General features: G+C 49.2%; 1 protein-coding gene across 1 annotated transcript in view; it reads right to left on the bottom strand.

The window, feature by feature from the left end:
• SLC6A2 (solute carrier family 6 member 2) overlaps nucleotides 1–19,425 on the bottom strand; it is a 97,121-nt gene that overhangs the window by 52,645 nt on the left and 25,051 nt on the right. The window contains 2 exon segments of the mRNA XM_060253850.1: nucleotides 8,344–8,584; nucleotides 12,593–12,724. Of these exon segments, the coding sequence (XP_060109833.1) occupies nucleotides 8,344–8,584; nucleotides 12,593–12,724 (373 nt within the window).

Raw genomic sequence — 19,425 nt, 5'->3', positions numbered from 1 at the left:
ATCGAACGCTGCCGATAGGTCTAACAACATCAGTACCGCCGAGCCGCCTCGATCCAGATGCCGTTGAAGGTCATCCACCAGGGCAACCAGCACTGTCTCTGTCCCATGGCCCAGGCAAAAACCAGACTGATGGGGATCAAGAACGGAAGCATCCTCCAGGAAACTCTGTAGCTGCAATGCCACTGCCCTCTCGATAAGTTTGCCCAAAAAGGGCAAATTCGAGACTGGCCGGTAATGCGCCAATTCGGCTGGGTCTAACATTGTTTTTTTCAAGAGGGGATGGACTACCACCTCTTTAAGCGATGATGGAAAATGCCCTTCCATTAGGGATCTATTTATGATATCCCGCACAGGATATCTAAGCTCCCTCTGGCAGGTTTTAATAATCCAGGAGGGGCATGGGTCCAGATTGCAAGTTGTTGGGCGTGCAGATAAGAGGATCCTGTCAACTTCCTCCAGGCTGAGAGCACCGAAGCCATCCAGAACATGATCCGAAGACAGGCACGGAGCCTCGGGTTCGCTAACTGTCTCTAATATGGCAGGGAAGTCGCGGCGGAGCGACGCGATTTTATCCACAAAAAAGTTCACAAAAGCCTCACAGCCAATCTCCAATTCATTAGAATTTGGTCTGCCTTGTGGCAGCATCGTAAGGGTCCGAATTGTGTTGAACAATTGTGCCGGGCGCGAAATTGCAGATGCAATCTTAGCCGCAAAGTATGTTTTCTTGACTGCCATCTCATAGGACTTCATAAACTCTCTATAAGATGTTCTAGTTGCTTCGTCTCGAGTACGCCGCCATTGCCTCTCTAGTCTTTTGAGTCCCTGTTTTAATTGCCGCAACTCCTGGTTATACCAAGGTGTCGGCTTTAAACGAGAGCGCAGAGGACGCCTAGGTGTGATCTAATTGATGGCTCTGGAAAGCCTATCATTCCAGGACTCCACCAGGTCATCTAAGGAATCACCAGGAGGCCAGGGATCCCGCAGTGCCGTAAAAAACCGTTCCGGGTCCATCAGGCTCCGCGGGCGAGCTAAAATACGCTCGCCGCCTAAACAGGCTTGAGGTGGGACATCCACACGAGCCTTGAGGGCATAATGATCCAACCATGGCACTGCTATAGCAGTAAAATCATTCACTGAAACTCCCGCCGTGAAGACCAAGTCTAGCATGTGCCCCGCCTGGTAAGTGGGCATTGTAACAATTTGGAAGAGTCCTAGTGTCGCCATGGAAGACACCAGGTTCATCGCCTGATTGGAGGTCGCGTCATCGGCATGAACATTGAAATCACCCAGGATCAAAAGCCTTGGGTGCTCCAATGCCCAGCCTGTTGCGGCCTCCATCAGGGATAGTAAGGTGCTAGCCGGTGCGTTAGGCGGTTGGTACACCAGCCAGATCGCCAACCCCTCCCCAACATTCCACGCCAGACCGGCACATTCAATACCCTTGATCTCCGGGGCCAGGAGAGCCCGGAAGGAGTAAGCCTCTCGTATGAATAGTGCCACCCCTCCCCCCGCCCGCTAGTCCGTGACTGGTGAAAGACTGAGTATCCTGGGGGGGGGGCGGCATCTGGGAGAGAGCTACGGTCTCCCCATCGCACACCCAGGTCTCGGTCACGCATGCCAGGTCCATGTCCTGCTCAAGCAGGAATTCCCGAAGGGTGGAGGTCTTATTATTAATGGACCGGGCATTACATAACACCAGTGACGGAGGCGAGTAATTTCGCCTGGCCCCACTACCTGTCTCTGTCAGGATGGGACACAGGCTAGAAGGTGGTCGAGCACTATCATGTCTCAGCCTCCTTCCCTTACAATTCTGCCTGTTCCCACCGTCATACCTTCCCCTCCCCAGGAGTACTGGAATCCCCAGGCGAGTCATCTCCTACTGGTGTCCACCAGCCCTTGAAACCGACAGAATGGCTAAGCCTTGCCCTTCCCTTCCCACCCAGCCCCGATCGCAGCAGCCATTCTTCCGTTTTCCCAGACTGCTTCCCGCCCCCAGTCAGCTGGCTGGTGGGGGGAGAGAAGCCCCGCCCTGCCCGCAAAGGACTATGTGCCTTTGCACCTCCGGAGGCTTGATTGAAAGGCTTCAATTTGGGATGGTGTGTCTGTGTTGCTGTGAAGAAGCTGGCAGCAACTCATGAGTAGAGAGGCCAATCCCCTGCATCAGATTTGCCAGAAACATGGGGGGGGGGAGAGAGGGGGGAGGAGAGGGAAACGTCTTCATTATTCTCTTACTAGAATTCCATCCCTGGATCCTGCCACTTCAATGGCGGCTGTCTGATAGTCTGGAAATGGACCAAACTCAAGCGTCTTTTTAGAGCTGAGATAATATTGCACCAATTTCCCAGTGTGATAGCACCCCAAGTGTCTAGGCCAATAGGCTAACCTGTACTGGCTCTCATCATTTAGCATGTCGACCAGGAAGATGACATAGGAATTCCTCCTCTAGTTAACTGAGAAGAAAGAGGGAATAGGATATATCCCTAAATGGAATAGGATTCATTATTACAAACCCAAACACAACATCAGGAAGAACGGACAATTTAATCTCCCTTCTTTGGGAGCCAGTATGATGTGAGAGCCAGTTTGGTGTAGTGGTTAAGCGTGTGGAGAACCGGGTTTGATTCCTCACTCCTCCGCTTGCAGCTACTGGAATGGTCTTGGTCAGCCATAGCTCTCGTAGGAGTTGTCCTTGAAAGGGCAGTTTCTGGGAAAGCTCTCTCAGCTCTACCTACCTCACAGGGTGTCTGTTGTGGGGTGGGAGGTGGGGGAAGGTAAAGGAGACTGTGACTGCTCTGAGACTCTGAGATTCAGAGTTTAGGGTGGAATATAAATCCAATATCTTCTTCTATTCTCTTTTGAACAGTGGGTTTTTTTTTTAAATCATGTTCTTCTTAGAGCAGTTAAACTCTATGAAACCTAAACAGGAAACAGAGTTTTAAAGACTATGGCGTACCTTGATGGGCATATTGTTTTTTCCATCTTGGTCTTTAAGAGCGAGCCAGACAAAACAAACAGATTCTGATTCTGAACATGTTGGGTGGAAGTCAAAGACCCATTGATTCTAGCTACATGAAGTTTATTGTTGGGGATTAGGGTTGCCAGGTCTGTGTTGGGAAATATCTGGAGACTTTGAGGGTGGATCTGGGAGAGGGTGGGGTTTGGGGGAGGGGAGGAGCCTTAGCCTGGTCCAATGCAATAGACCCCACCCTTCAAAGCAGCCATTTTCTCCAGGGGAGCTGATTTCTGCCTGCTGGAGACAGGGCTGCCAAATCCGACTCAGGAAATATCTGGAGACTTTGGGGATGCAGCCAGGATACTCTAGGGGTGGAGCCAAGCAAAACTGAACTTCAAAGGGAGTTCTGGTCGTCACCTTTAAAGGGACCATACTCCTTTTTAATGCCTCCCCTTTATTGGAAATAATGAAGGAAAGGGGTACCTTCTTTGGAGACTCATAGAAATGGACACCATGGTTCGATCTTTTTGAAACTTGGGAGGGAGGCTTAGGAGAGGCATCAGATGCTATGCTGAAAATTTGGGGCCTCTACTTCAAAACACCCCCTCTCCCCAAGCCTTAGTTGCCCCAGATCAATTCTCCATTATACCCTATGGGGACCAGATTCCATAGGGTATGATGGAGTGCCCAGCAGATATTCAAACCCCCACCACCCACTTTCTAATAGCCCTGAAGTCGGAGGGGGAGATCCTCCAAAACCAGGGGATCCCCCGCCCCCAACTAATGACCGGTAACCCTAGCTGGAGATCATCCCCTAATGTCACCATTGTTTGACAAAGGGCTTTTTTTGGGGGGGAGGGGAGTAGAATAAGCCTAGCAGGAACTCATTTGCTTATAAGGCCACACCCCTAATACCAAGCCAGTCAGAACTGCATTCCCAGGTCTTTTTTGTAGCAGGAACTCATTTGTGTATTAGGCCACACCCCTCTTCTGTCACCAATCCTCCAAGAGTTTACACGGCTCTTCTTGCAGGGCCTACCACAAGCTCTTAGAGGACTGGCTACATCAGGAGGGTGGGGCCTAATATGCAAAGGAGTTCCTGCTAGAATGCCACCATTGAAACAAGGGTGAGGTAGATTTGAGTCTCATAGCTTTTTAGAAAGCAACAAGAATTTCAGGGTATAGCTTTTGGGAGTCAAAAGTCCCTTTGTCAGATATCAGGGAGTTTTGATACTCTAAAGCTCATACCCTGAAAATCTTTTTGGTCTCTAAGGTGCCACTGGATTCGAATCCTGCTCTATGGCTGCAGATCAGCTCAGCTGCCCTCTGGAACAGAGGGGACACATCTGTTTTACAAACCAGGGCAAATGTCTCTTATCTGTGCAGCGTTCCTGTTTAAAAAAAAAAGCCTTGAGTGTAATCCCCTCTCTTTGTTTTGATTACTAGGGTATTAATCTTAATGCGTTTCACAACGGCAACCAAACCGCTGAAAAAGAGTGACTTCGACATAAAGGAATAAAATGAAACCGATCACTAAACAAACATACTTTGCCAGAAGGAGAAACGAGTCCCTGGTTTTGTTAGGCTGCCAACTTGAAGAGAGACAGCTCATTTCCGAACATCCTTCTGGTATTATTTTTTGTCCAATGAAAGGGGAAACAATAGGAAATGCTTTGTTGTCATTTATGACTGTCTAGAGAAAATAACAGAGACCTTCGTGGGCATGCTTTTGTGGTCGTTGTCACAAACAGCCTCCTAGTTGTTTGCCTTTTCTCTTGGCTAGGCATCAAAGCCAAGTTTTTGAAATAAATACTTATTTAAATAATATTATTTCTTAATTATGTAGTTCTGAAATGTTTATTTCCTTTAAACGGGCGTTAGAGGAAGGGAATAACAATGTGAGCTAACAAGATGGTGCAGGAGGGAACTTTAGGAATACAGTTTTAACTGTCAGTGAAAAAAATTAGGTAGTTCCCCCCCCTTTACTCCCCCCCCTCCCCGAGTTGCCAGGTCGAGTTGCCAGGGGGGTAAGGGAAAGGGTGGGGAAGCATTGTTTGGCATTGTGATATCACCAGGGGTCGTTTTATAGAAAAATAGGTGGTGGAGCTCATTCAGGATTGTTATGCAGCTGCACCTACTATTCAATGGACAAGGCAGGAAGGAGGAGGTGGAACTCTCAGAAAGGTTCAGGAGCTGTGCTCCTGTGCGCTCCCGCTGAATCTGAGGCCTGGATATCACTTCTGGGTTTCACTTGGAAACAAGACTCCAGGAGTTCCCCAAAACTCTATGATAAGGCCACAGAGTTTCAGGGACTTCCTAGTAGGGTTGCCATCCCCCTGGTTGGGGTGAGGGTTCCCCCACTTTTGTGGGCTCTGCCCCACCACCAGCCAGGACGGTGGGGGTGGACCTCACCCATAAATGCCCCCAAACATGACATGATGACATCACCTGGGAGCAATGTCTTCATACCACCAACATCACATGGAGACACTCTAGTTTTTGAGCAAAACTCTATGGTGAGTTTGGGCTCAAACCGTAGAGTTTTATCGAAAAACTAGAGTATTGTTGCACAACATCAACAAGCGTGATATCACTTCCAGGTGATGTTCCTCCCCCAATACTGCATCATTCACTGGCTGTATTATTATAACTTTATTTCATTGGTCTCTTATTGTGCAATCCAGTTGTACCATATTCAGGTACCATATTTGGTAGCAGGAACTCTTTTGCGTAATAAGCCACATGCCCCTGATGTAGCCAATTCTCCAGGAGCTTACAGGGCTCTTAGTACAGGGCCTACTGTAAGTTCCAGGAGGACTGGCTACATCAGGGATGTGTGGCCTTTAATGCAAAGGAGTTCCTGCTACAAAAGAGAGTCCTGACCATATTGTATCTTATTGTTTATGCAGGCACGGTACTGGTCCTTTTGTAATACACCTTGAGTCTCAATGAGAAAGATAAGTGAAGTAACAAAAACAGTTAGTCCTCCTCCCTATCTGTGCTTTTTGGGTCATCCTCATTCCCTCTCATCTGACAGCCAAACGACATATTAGAACTTGTATCAAGTTGTATCTGGGTTCCCTGGAGTTCACACCCACCAACTGCTTATGATACTCTGCTATAGCCCAGAAAAGGAATCCCATCTCCCTACTGGACAGCTCTGTTTCCATCCAGAGAGAGATAATGAAGTCCTGAAATGACAGTGATTTTATTAATGATGACATCAAGAGCCTTACAACAATGGATTGTGCTCTCATCAGCCCCAAAGTTGAAACAAGAATTTGAGATTTGTTAGTCCTGCTAGGTGCTACCTTGGTAAAGCCTGAGAATGCACAGTCATTTCTGGTGTTAACCACCTTGGAGAAAAGGACAATGATTACTCTTGTGAATGATCAGTCCTTGCAGGAGTAGAAATCTAGCAGGAGCTGCTTTGCATATTAGGCCCTGATGTAGCCAATCCTCCTGGAGCTTACAAGGCTCTTTATGGTAAGCTCTTGGAGGATTGGCTACATCAGGGGTGTGTGGCCTAATATGCAAAGGAGCTCCTGCTGAATTCCGTACCTGGATGCTTGACTACATTGAGCGAAATGGTCTGTTCTTGACTATGCTGAGCGGTACATAATTAAATCTCACTCAGTAGTTCCTGCTAGGGTTGCCAAGTCCAATTCAAGAAATATCTGGGGACTTTGGGGGTGGAGTCAGGATACTTTGGGGGTGGAGCCAGGAGACATTGGGCGGTGGAGCCAAGATCAAGACTGTGACAGGCATAATTGAACTCCAAAGGGAGTTCTGGCCATCACATTGAAAGGGACGGCACACCTTTTCAATGCCTTCCTTCCATAGGAAATAATGAAGGATAGGGGCACCTTCTTTTGGGGCTCATAGAATTGGACCCCCTGGTCCAATCTTTTTGAAATTTGGGGGGTATTTTGGGGAGAGGCACAAGATGCTATACTGAAATTTGGTGCCTCTACCCCAAAAAGCAGCCCCCCCAGAGCCCCAGATACCTGCTGATCAATTCTCCATGATTTTCTATGGGAATAAATCTCCATAGGGAATAATAGAGTTCCCAGCAGACATTCCCCTCCCCTCCCCTCCCCTCCCCTCCCCCTGCTTTCTGACGACCCTGAAACGGGGGGAGGGCCATCAAACCGGGGATCCCCTGCCCCCACCTGGGGATTGGCAACCCTGCATTCAACAGTTCTTTGACCCTGCTGATATCCCCCCCACCCCTCATAACACATAAAGTCTGCCTAGTGAGGGCTTACCATATCAGGGTTGACAGGCCTGGCGAGAACAGGAAGTGGAGACATGGGAGGGATGGCCATCAATGATCACATGATGCTGGTCAGTTAGCCGGTGAGGCATTTACGGGTGGGAAAAAAGAAGGCCTAGGCTACATTGCTGGCATTGCACAGGAAGTGATGTCATCACACCATCAACTCTGTGACAGAAGCCGGTTTTACGACAGAATTTTTCCCCAAGTACCGGAGTGATGCCCAGAAGTCAATGGCATGATGATGTCATTTCCTGTGCAACAATGGCCCAGGTCTTCTTTCTACAGGTAAAGCCCTCCCCCATTGGTTGCCAGGAAGGACCTGGCCACCCTATGGCACAGTCTCTTCCAGAAAGGTCAAGGTGAAACTGTACTATCAAAACATTTATTACAGGAAAGAAGTATGTGATAGGAAAAACCTTGTGGCCTTTACTTCTGAGTAGACTCTATTGCTAAATAATCAAAGATGAAAAATATAAATGTGCACACAGGGACTTTAATATCATACTTCCAGTGAAACCCCAGACATGAAGTGACAAATCTCTAAAGATTACTGGAAACTCTATGGTAAAACCATTGCAAAACGACATGGTAAAATCATAGAGTTTCCAGCAATTCCTAGAGGGGAATGATTTCACTTCTGGGGTTTTCTGGGAAGTAACATCATGCCATAGGCCTGACGGCCATTTTTATTTCTGTTTTCTCCACTCCAAGCAGTGACAGGAAATGGGAACCAGGGCGAGGCCCACAAGGCGACTGACAATCCTGAACCACGCACATCACACGATTCACATGAAACTGCCTTATAGTGAATCACCGGTCTATCAAGGTTGGTATTATCCACTCATACTAGCAGTGGCTCTCCAACATCTCAGGCAGAGGTCTTTCCCATCACCTACTGCCCGGTCCATTTAACCGGAGATGCTGGGGATTGAACCTGAGGCCTTCCGCATGCCAAGCGGAAGCTCTACCACTGAGCCGCAGGTCCTAATCCACAACAGCTGGTTCTGCCATTCAGTCTTATTACTTTTTAAAGATGGCATGGGACTCCTGTTTCTATTATGTTCCTGCAAGAGACTTAGCTATTCCTCTGGAACCGGAGTACAAGACTTACTCATAAAATTCAGCAGCAGGTGTGTTCTTGTATTTGGAGTAAGCGGTGCCGTTGACCAACAGCGACACATTGATGAGTCTGGGGTCTTTGCAATTGGCACTGTTCCAGGGATGGTCACACCTCGTCCAGGGAAGCTCCCCCAGCGTGAAGGATGAAAACAGATAATACAGAGACCAAGCGATGATAACGTTGTAGTAGAAACCCACGTATAGGGCTATGAGTATGACGGCGTAGCCTGTACCTGGAGACAGACAAAAAACAGATGAAGAAAGTCACATGTCACATATCACGCCCCTCCCCCCAAACATCGGCAATGCGGTTACATTACTTCTGGGTGACATCATCATGCGTGGGACAGAATATTCCAGAAAGGACGCAGGATCCCCCTGCCGGCAGCCAGGTACAACCTGGGAACCCCACCAAAAAGTCATCCTGCCAATTGGACCTGAAGTAAGGCTAGGTTTTACCATAGAGTTTTTGCCCAAATACCAGAGTGTATTTCTCACAATACAAGAACTTGGGGCCACTCAATGAACTTGCTGAGCAGTCAGGTTAGAACTGATAAAAGGAAGTCCTTCTTCACTCAAAGGGTGATCAACATATGGAATTCACTGCCACAGGAGGTGACGGCAGCTACAAGCATAGACAGCTTCAAGAGGGGATTGGATAAACCTATGAAGCAGAGGTCCATCTGTGGCTATTAGCCACAGCATATTGTGGGAACTCTCTGTCTGGGGCAAATGACGCTCTGTATTCTTGGTGGTTGGAGGGGCAACAGTGGGAGGGTTTCTAGTGTCCTGGACCCCACTGATGGACCTTCTGATGACACCTGGGGCTTGGCCACTGTGTGACACAAAGTGTTGGACTGGATGGGCCACTGGCCTGATCCAACATGACTTCTCTTATGTTCTTAGGGCTGCCAAGGCCCCAGTCAGGTTGGGTGTTCTCCTGCCTGGGAGGTTCCCAATCCGCCGGCCTCCCCCGATATCGCTGGTCACTCTAGGTGTTTCCGGGAAAACTCTATGGTTTCCTGGACGCTCTAGCACAGGGGTAGCCAACGGTAGCTCTCCAGATGTTTTTGCCTACAACTTCCATCAGCCCCAGCTGATGGCAAAAAACATCTGGAGAGCTACCGTTGGCCACCCCTGCTCTAGCAATTTGGGAGTGAAAACTCTATGGTACAGCCGGAGACTTGGGCGGGGGACTTGGCAACCCAACGTTCTAGGTCCCATTGAAAGGTGCCATGCACAGACCTCAAAGCTCAGAAGGGACAGAAACAGGTGGAGGAGATTCACAACCACTTCAAATCCTTTTTCTTTTAAAAGCAAAGGGCAAGAATGCCGCAATGATCAATGACATGATAATCCTTAGTGTTCAAACAACCCAGTGATCTCTTCACCAGAGAGGTCTTCCAAACGTGGTCCATTAAACTTGGACACAGCCTGCTATTAACTAGGGCTGCTTGCCACCCGAGCGGCTCAAATCACTCCTTCATCCAGTCATTTGAGTGATTGCTTCCCCGCTGATTGCAGGGTCCGTTCTTAGCACCAAACATTAAGAGAGGATGTCATTAGGATGCTGGGTTTCCATGTGCTGCCATTCACAGCTAAAATTAGACAATTGTCTTGTTATATATATATATATATATATATATATATATATATATATATATATATATATATATATATATATATATTTGGTCTTCTCTTTTGCAGAGATTATCATTTTTATTATTTTATGGTGCTCGTATGAGTTAAATCTCTTATGCACTGAATCTAAGCACTGATATCTTATTGAGCAGACTCAGGAAGATACCGCCATCTTATTGGGTTTTTTTAAAATAATTTGCATTGTTTAACTGATAAATGTTATGATTTTAATCAGGGGTTTTTTTGGTAACAGGAACTCGTTTGCGTATTAGGGTTAGACACACACCTGATGTAGCCAAACCTTCTGGAGCTTACAGTAGGCCCTGTAAGAAGAGCCCTGTGAGCTCTTGGAGGACTGGCTACGTTAAGGGTGTGGCCTAACATGCAAAGCAGCTCCCACTACAACTCCCCCCCCTTTTAATTGTGTATTATTGTATTATGTATTTATGCTGTATCCTGCCCTGATCCTGCCTTGGTGGGATGGATGGGATAGAAATCCCAGCAATGGATGGATGGATGGATGGATGGATGGATGGATGGATGGATGGATGGATGGATGGATGGATGGGTGGGTGGATGGATGGATGGATGCATGGATGGGTGGGTGGGTGGGTGGGTGGGTGGATGTAATAACCATCCATCTTAGAGACTCAAAGTCAGCAAGAACTACGGGAATCTGGAATGTCAATGGATCTCCCAACGTTGTGCACTCAGCCAAGTAAACCCAATTTTCAACACTGTCAGAATGTCAGCAAAAGGCACCTTTCGAACACAAGTTCCAAAAGTACCCAAGCTGAAGTGGCAGAATTCACACACGGGGTCAGGTTCTCATTATCCAATGTGAGATACAAGCTGGGAAAGAAAGCATCAACCACTTTCACCATCTATAATTTCTATCAATTAGACCAAAAGCCAGTCTAGTCTATGACCGATTCCCCACTAGTCTTATCCCGGTCTCATGCTCCTCTTCTCCATGGGGCTTCTGTCTGATTTTGCACAAGCTGCTGCGGGACTGCGACTTGCTTCACCCCTTTCCCACAGCAAGCAAGATCCCTCTGATAACAAGTTTCTGCTTGCTGCAGGAAAGAGGCAGAGCGAGTCACAGCCCCATGACAGCTTGTGAGAAATTGGACAGAAGCCCCGCGGAGAAGAAGAGCACGAGACCGGGACAAGGCTAGTGGGGAATTGGCCATAAACTAGACTGGCTTTTGGTCTAATTTGTAGGAATTATAGATGGTGAAATGGGGAATTGGTCTATTTCTTTCACACCTGATGGATAGCAGCTATTCTGAGTCTCGCCCTGTTCTCTAAGACTTGTTTAAGAGGAGATATGAGGGACTGAACCCAGAATCTTCTATACATGAAGACTCTGAGCTATGGTTTAAATTTATTGGACATAGCATCAGATGCAGCAAACTGCATTGCTATTTGGGGAGAAGGTCTGGGAGAGAAAATCATCCCTGATGTGTAGACATCACCTCCAGAAAACCCAGAAGTTATGTCACAACACTCTAGGAAATCCCCCTCAACTCTATGGTAAATACCATTGAGATAAGTCCATTCCTAGAGTGCCTGGGGGGGAGGGGTCAGAGTTACCAACTTTGAGTTGGGAGTTTCCTGGAGGTTTATTCATTTAGAATAGTTCTGTGCTGCTCAAAGTGGCTTACAATTAAATTTGGGGGAGGGGTGGGAAATTTGAAGATGAAGCCTGGAGAGGCGGAGTTTGGGAAGGGAACACAGCTGTGATGTGACACCACCACCTCCTCTTCCAAAGGTGCCATTTTTCTCCAGGAGAACTGATCTCTGTATGGAAATCTGTTCTGATTTCAAGAACCCCCACTTGTAACATAGTGGCCCTCCAGAGATGAGCTGTTCCCTGCCCATTTCACCCTGCAGCTTGCAGGGCAGGTAATGAAAGGCAGAGACAGGAGTTCCCTGCCTCTAGCTGGTACTTGGCTACTCTAGGAAGGTAACAACAAGAAACCCATACAAGAAGATAGACATTCGGCCTTGTAGCACCCTCCAATTAGGGTTGCTAATCCCCAGGTGGGGGCAGGGGATCCCCTGATTTGGAGGACCTCTCCCTGCTTCAGGGTCATCAGAAAGTGTGGGGGGAGACAAATGTCCACTGGGCACTCCATTATTCCCTATGGAGACCGATTCCCATAGGGCAGAATGGAGAATTGATCTGTGGGTATCTGGGGCTCGCCGGGGGACTTTTTTTGAGGTAGAGATACCAAATTTTCAGCAATAGCATCCAGTGCCTCTCCCCAAAATACCCTCCAAGTTTCAAAAGGATTGGATCTAGGGGTCCATTTCTATGAGCCCCCCCAAAGAAGGTGCCCCTCTCCTTCATTATTTCCAATGGAGGGAAGGCATTTAACAGGTGTGCAGTCTCTTGAAATGTGATGGCCAGAACTCCCTTTGGAGTTCCATGATGCTTGTCACACCCTTGCTTCTGGCTCCGCCCCCAATGTCTCCTGGTTCCATCCCCAAAGTCCCCAGCTATTTCTGGAATTGGCAACCCTACCGCCAATGCAAACGTATCTCTTCAGTATCTGATGTCTTCCAAACCTCAGAGCAGGAAAGCTGGAATATACCTTTAAAAAGTGGGCAGATTTTCCATACAGTGGCGGCGCCTTCTCTGTTATACTGGCCCAGAGCTAGTTCCATATAGAACAAAGGCATCCCAGCGATGATGAGGAAGAGGGTGTAAGGGATGAGAAAGGCACCTGGAAAGACAGAACCACAACACAGATCTCTCAGCTGCTGGCCCGTTTCACAGTGGGGGAAGGCGGTGGCAGGGCGCAGCCCAGTCTTATCAGATCTCAGAAGTTAAGCGGAGCTGGTGCATGGTTGGGAGACCTCCAAGGAAGGCTCTGCAGAGGAAGGCCATGGCAAACCCCCTCAGCTTTTCACTTGCCTTGAAAGCCCCTTGCTAATATGGGAGACCGCCAAAGAAGACTCTGTAGAGGAAGGCAACGACAAACCACCCCTGCTTCTCACTGGTCTTGAAAGCCCCATGCCAGGATGGAAGACCACCAAGGAAGACTTTGCAGAGGAAGGCAATGACAAACCACCCCTGCTTCTCACTGGTCTTGAAAGCCCTATGCCAGGATGGAAGACCACCAAGGAAGACTTTGCAGAGGAAGGCAATGACAAACCACCCCTGCTTCTCACTGGTCTTGAAAGCCCCATGCCAGGATGGAAGACCACCAAGGAAGACTTTGCAGAGGAAGGCAATGACAAACCACCGCTGCTTCTCACTGATCTGGAAAGCCCCTTGCCAGGATGGGATGCCACCAAGGAAGACTCTGCAGAGGAAGGCAATGATAAACCACCCCTGCTTTGCACTTACCTTGATAGCCCCTTGCTAGGATGAGAGACCACCAAAGAAGACTTTGCAGAGGAAGGCAATGACAAACCACCCCTGCTTCTCACTGGTCTTGAAAATCCCTTGATGGGGTCAGTTCTTGGATGGGAGACCACCAAGGAAGGCTCTGCAGAGGAAAGCAATGAGCAACCCCCTCTACTTCTCATTTTTGCCTTCATTTCCCTCTTGAGAGTTCTGGCACCTCTTTTTTCCGGGGGGGGGGAACCCCTCCCCGCACCAGTTTGCCTATTTGGAGAGTTCTAGATAGGATTGCCAGGTCTGTGTTAGAAAATACCTGGAGACTTTGGGGGTGGATCCAAGAGAGGGTGGGGTTTGGGGAGAGGCCTCAGCGGGGTACAGTGTCCTAGAGTCCACCCTTCCAAGCGGCCATAGTCTCCAGGGGAGCTGATCTCTGCCAGCTGGAGATCTGTTGTAAAAACAGGAGGTCTCCAGGTCCCATCTGGAGGCTGGCAATCCTAGAGATGGCTGGTGAATGCTATGTTTGTGCAAATATGTGTGCACATGTTGGTGGGGTAGATTTGTACAGCTAGATTGCAGTGACTGTCAACATCAATGCTTGACAGAGTAAATTCATTTCTGTGTCGCCCATCTCCCCGGGAAAACAAATGCATTCTCCCATCAGGACAGAGCTAATTTAAATATCAAAGTGGAACTAGACTTAACGGGGAACGCTCAGGATCAAATAAAAGAGACGTGGGCAGATTGCATGTATCTGTTTGGGGACTTCATAGAAGCTGCAACACACCACACGCACACACAGCATAGGGTTGCCAGACTGCAGGTGAGGCCTGGAGATCTCCCAGTATTACAACTGATCTTCATACTACAGAGATCAGCTCCTCTGGAGAAAATGGCTGCGTTGGAGGGCGGACTCTATGCTGCTGTACCCGGCTGAGGCCCCTCCCCAAACTCCGCCTCCAAAATCTCCAGGTATTTCCCAACTCAAAGCTGGCAAACCTAATCCAAGATGAACTAACTGTAAGATTTAGAGTGACCTGAGTGTTTAATAATAATAATAATAATAATAATAATAATAAGTATTATAGCTGTACATGCCATAAAAATAGGGTTGCCAATCCACAGTTGGGGGGCAGGGGATCCCCCGGTTTGGAGGCACTCCCCCCCGCTTCAGGGTCATCAGAAAGCAGGGGAGGGGGGGAATGTCTGCTGGGCACTCCATTATTCCCTATGGAGACTGATTCCCATAGAGTATAATGGAGAATTGATCCCTGGGTATCTGGGGCTTGGGGGGGGCTGTTTTTTTGAGGTAGAGACAACAAATCTGCAGCATAGCATCCGGTGTCTCTCCTCAAAACACTCCCCCAAGTTTCAAAAAAGTTGGACCAGGGGGTCCAATTCTATGAGCCCCAAAAGAAGGTGCCTCTATCCTTCAGCACTTCCAATGGAGGTAAGGCACTTATAAGGCATCTTGTCCCTTCCTTTTGGACTTCAGTTGTGCTTGTCACACTCTTGCTCCTGGCTCCACCCCCAAAGTCTCCTGGCTCCACCCCAAAGACCACAGATATTTCTTGAATGTGTGTTTGTGTTTATATGTGTGTGTATATGTGTGTGTGTAGGGGGGTGTGTGTGTATATATGTGTGTGTGTGTGTGTGTATATAAAATCAGGATCTGAAGATCTCAGTCTAGGGGTTCCAGATCCCCACCGAGGGCAGGGAATCCCTCACTCTCAGTCCCTTTGGCAACCATACCCCCCATCCCCTAATAGAGAGAGGTGGGTGTGTGAGGCAACCCTAATCCTGTTTACTGTCTGACATCTGAGAAACCCGGACTATTACATTGCTACTGTTTTAAATTACTGGTCTTATTGATTTTATGTGTATGTTTTGTTGTACATTGCCTAGAGCCCGGCATTGGCTGGGATGAGGCAATTCAATAATAATAATAATAATAATAATAATAATAATAATAATAATAATAATAATAATAATAATAATAAACAATATCCAGGTCAGGATGAGAGCAAGAACCATGTTTGTTCCAAGCATTTGGCAGAAAAATGTGAATGCCTCTTTAGAGCCCCATGGCGTAGAGTGGTAAAGTTGCAGTACTGGAGTCCTCTGCTCACGACCTGAGTTCGATCCCAGCAGAAGCTGGTTCAGGTCGCCAGCTCCAGGTTGACTCAGCCTTCCGTCCTTCTGAGGTCGGTCAAAGTAGTCCCCAGCTTGCTGGGGGGAAAGCGTAGATAACTGGGGAAGGCCATGACAAACCACCCCGTAAAAAGTCTGCCGCGAAAACGTTGTGAAAGCCACGTCACCCCAGAGTCGGAAACGACTGGTGCTTCCACAGGGGGACTACCTTTACCTTTAAATCATCAGTCCATTTCGTTTTCAGAGCAATAAAAATGCCAAACGAATGGATGAATGAACGTCATCCCCCTATCCTCTCAAAACAGAAAACTAGTGGGTGGGTGGGAGAGGAATAGCTCTTTTAAAAAGGGGTGGGGGGAGAGACCAACTGAGAGTCCCCCTGCTCAGGTGAAACGCAAGGCTTAAAACCTTTTGAAGCAGCTCTAGGCGAGAGGCAGCCGCCCTTCGAGGGGATTAATGTACAAGCCGATAGGAGGTCAGTGAATTAAAATTCTGCCGAGAGCCGAATCAAAGACAAACGCAAACAGCTCCAGATAACACTTGAGGTTCGTCTTGCTGTGAGGCCGACATCAGTCTTGTTTTAACTCATCAGCGCGGCATCTGGAACTAAGCAGGAGCGAAACTAAGCAGGAGCGAAAACCGCTTCTCCGGGAACTGGTTTTCATACACCCTTCCGTGGCTGCTTTGTCAAACTCCCATTGGCAGCTCCAGTGCAGAGGTATCTGCAAGTGTCGGTGCAGCATCAGAGCAATTTGAGGAGAGCCAGTTTGGTGTGGTGGTTAATTGTGCGGACTCTTATCTGGGAGAACCGGGTTTGATTCCCCTCTCCTTCCACTTGCACCTGCTGGAATGGCCTTGGGTCAGCCATAGCTCTGGCAGGGATTGTCCTTGAAAGGGCAGCTGCTGTGAGAGCCCTCTCCAGCCCCACCCACCTCACAGGGTGACTGTTGTGGGGGAGGAAGGGAAAGGAGATTGTGAGCTGCTCTGAGACTCTTCAGAGTGGAGGGCGGGATATAAATCCAATATCTTCATCTACCTCACAGGGTGTCTGTTGTGGGGGAGGAAGGGAAAGGAGATTGTGAGCCGCTCTGAGACTCTTCGGAGTGGAGGGCGGGATATAAATCCAATATCTTCATCTACCTCGCAGGGTGTCTGTTGTGGGGGAGGAAGGGAAAGGAGATTGTGAGCTGCTCTGAGACTCTGTCCTTGAAAGGGCAACTGCTGTGAGAGTCCTCTCAGCCCCACCCACCTCACAGGGTGTCTGTTGTGGGGGAGGAAGGGAAAGGAGATTGTGAGCCGCTCTGAGACTCTGTCCTTGAAAGGGCAGCTGCTGTGAGAGTCCTCTCAGCCCCACCCACCTCACAGGGTGTCTGTTGTGGGGGAGGAAGGGAAAGGAGATTGTGAGCTGCTCTGAGACTCTTCGGAGTGGAGGGTGGGATATAAATCCAATATCTTCTTCATCTTCTTCTTCTTCTTCAGTTTCCACTGCATTTTCTTTGCCTCTGTTCCTATGGCTGCCGCCTCACCACACGCACAACAGTTTTTATTTTATTTTATCTTTTTAAAATCAGTTCAGGCAAGGCTTTTGTTCAGGGGTTTGGCTTTATAATTATCTGTTGCAACTAGTTCGAAGCTTCTGTTGATATCTATGCACATTAGGGACAGGCACAGACTAAGACGCCCATGGTCCCGGCCCGGGTGGGGGTTCTCCCGCTTGGGACATCCCCAAATTGCCGGCCTGCACTGGGCCGGTGGCGGGGGGGATCCCCTCCCGACATCACTGGCCCAATGACATTACTCACAAGTCACATTATTGCGGCAGTGACATTGCGTGCTGGCCACTCTAGGAGCTTCCGGGAAGATTCTATGGTTTTGGGCAATCTCAAGGAGCTTCCGGGATACCATAGAGTTTCCCTCTGGAATTACTAGAGCGGGGGTATCAGACTCATTTGTTACGAGGATCAAATCTGACATCAATGAGACCTTGTCGGGCTGAGCCGCATCAGCTTGGGCTGGGCCACATGTTAGGGTTGCCAATCCCCAGGTGGGGGCAGGGGATCCCCCGATTTAGAGGCTCCCCCCCGCTTCAGGGTCGTCAGAAAGCGGGGGGAGGGGAGGGAAATGCCTTCTGGGAACTCTATTATTCCCTATGGAGATTTATTCCCATAGAAAATAATGGAGAATTGATCTGCGGGTATCTGGGGCTCTGGGGGGGGCTGTTTTTTGAAGTAGAGGCACCAAATTTTCAGTATAGCATCTAGTGCCTCTCCCCCAAATAACCCCCAAGTTTCGAAACGATTGGACCAGGGGTCCAATTCTATGAGCCCCAAAAGAAGGTGCCCCTATCCTTCATTATTTCCTATGGAAGGAAGGCATTGAAAAGGTCCCTTGAAATGTGATGGCCAGAACTCCCTTTGGAGTTCAATTATGCTTGTCACAGCCTTGATCTTGGCTCTACCCCTAATGTCTCCTGGCTCCACCCCCAAAGTCTCCCGGCTCCACCCCCAAAGTCCCCAGATATTTCTTAAATTGGACTTTGCAACCCTACCACGTGTGTGTACCTGTTTATGATTAGGAAGCAGAGAAGTAAGCAGAGATGTAAACTTTATAAAGGACACAGACAAACACATCCTTAAAATATTAGCACTCAGTCTTAAAGGCGCTTTCTTTGTATTTCTCCCATGGGCCCAAAAAACGGGGCAAAGGAAGCTCTAGTTCTTTCCTTCCTCCCCCAGGAGACCAGGAGAGGGAGGAGCCTCGCCCAACAGAAGGAAGAGAGGCTTGGCTGAGCAGCTCTGCTGTGCCTGGCAAAGCAAGCTCTCCCTCCCCCGCTTCCTCCCCAAGGGAGGAGCCTCAGCCAATGGAGAAAATATAGGCTTTGCTCTGCAGTTCCTGTGCTATTTAGCAAGCCTGGCTGGTGAAGCAAACTGCGTTGCAGAAGGAAGCAGATGGCAGCCAATTGCTTGGGGGGTCTGATAGGAGCCCTCTGAGGCCCTGATTCGACTGCCTGTGCTAGAGTGTCTGGGGAAACCACAGAGTTTTCCCGGAAGCTCCTAGAGTGGCTGGTGTGCAACGTCGGCAGCATGATGATGTCACTTGAGAGTGACATCATCTCACCGGTGACATCAGCAGGGGACTTGGCAGTCCTAGCATTGACCCAGACCCGAGCCAAAGTCCAGGATGGAGTTTGCCTGGTTTGGATTGTATGAGCTGAGATCTGAGTAGGCTTCCCAACCCTGACGCCCTGGCGGGGGACCCCAAAATTTCCAGCCTCTTCCCCCGCTCCCCAAAAAAACGGAAGTGGGGGGAGGGGGGAACGGCACCAAGGAGCATGGCGAGCCACCCCATCCCGGAGCGGGCGACGCCGCCGCGCCGCTGCCGCCCCCTCCCCACCCACCGCAGCTGCTCCTCCGAGATGGGCCCAGGCTGAGCCCATCTCAGAGGAGCAGCCACGGCGAGCGGAGAAGAGGCGGCAGCTGCGCAGCGGCATCGCCCGCCCTGCCTCCAAGGCAAAACCAGAGAAGGGGAGGGTGGAGGCAGGCCAGGATTCGTGGCTCGCCACGCCCTCGGCCCGCCTCCACACCCCCCCTCCGATTTCACCGCAGCTGCTCCTCCAAGATGGGCCCAGCCTGAGCCCATCTCGGAGGAGCAGCCACGGCGAGCGGAGAAGAGGCGGCAGCTGCACAGCGGCGTCGCCCGCTCCAAGACGGGGCGGCTCACCACGCTCCCCGGCGCCGTTTCCCCCCCTCCCCCTAGCTCCACCCCAGTGTCTCCTGGCTCCACCCCAGTGTCTCCTGGCTCCACCCCCAAAGTCCCCAGATATTTCTTGAATTGGACTTGGCAACCCTACTTCCAGTTCATCATCATCATCATCATCATCATCATCATCATCATTTTATTTATATCCCGCTCTCCCCGCCGAAGCAGATG

This window comes from Heteronotia binoei, chromosome 14 (genome assembly GCF_032191835.1).
Source record: "Heteronotia binoei isolate CCM8104 ecotype False Entrance Well chromosome 14, APGP_CSIRO_Hbin_v1, whole genome shotgun sequence".
Taxonomy (NCBI): Eukaryota; Metazoa; Chordata; class Lepidosauria; order Squamata; family Gekkonidae; genus Heteronotia; species Heteronotia binoei.
This window is presented reverse-complemented; position numbering and strand designations above follow the sequence as displayed.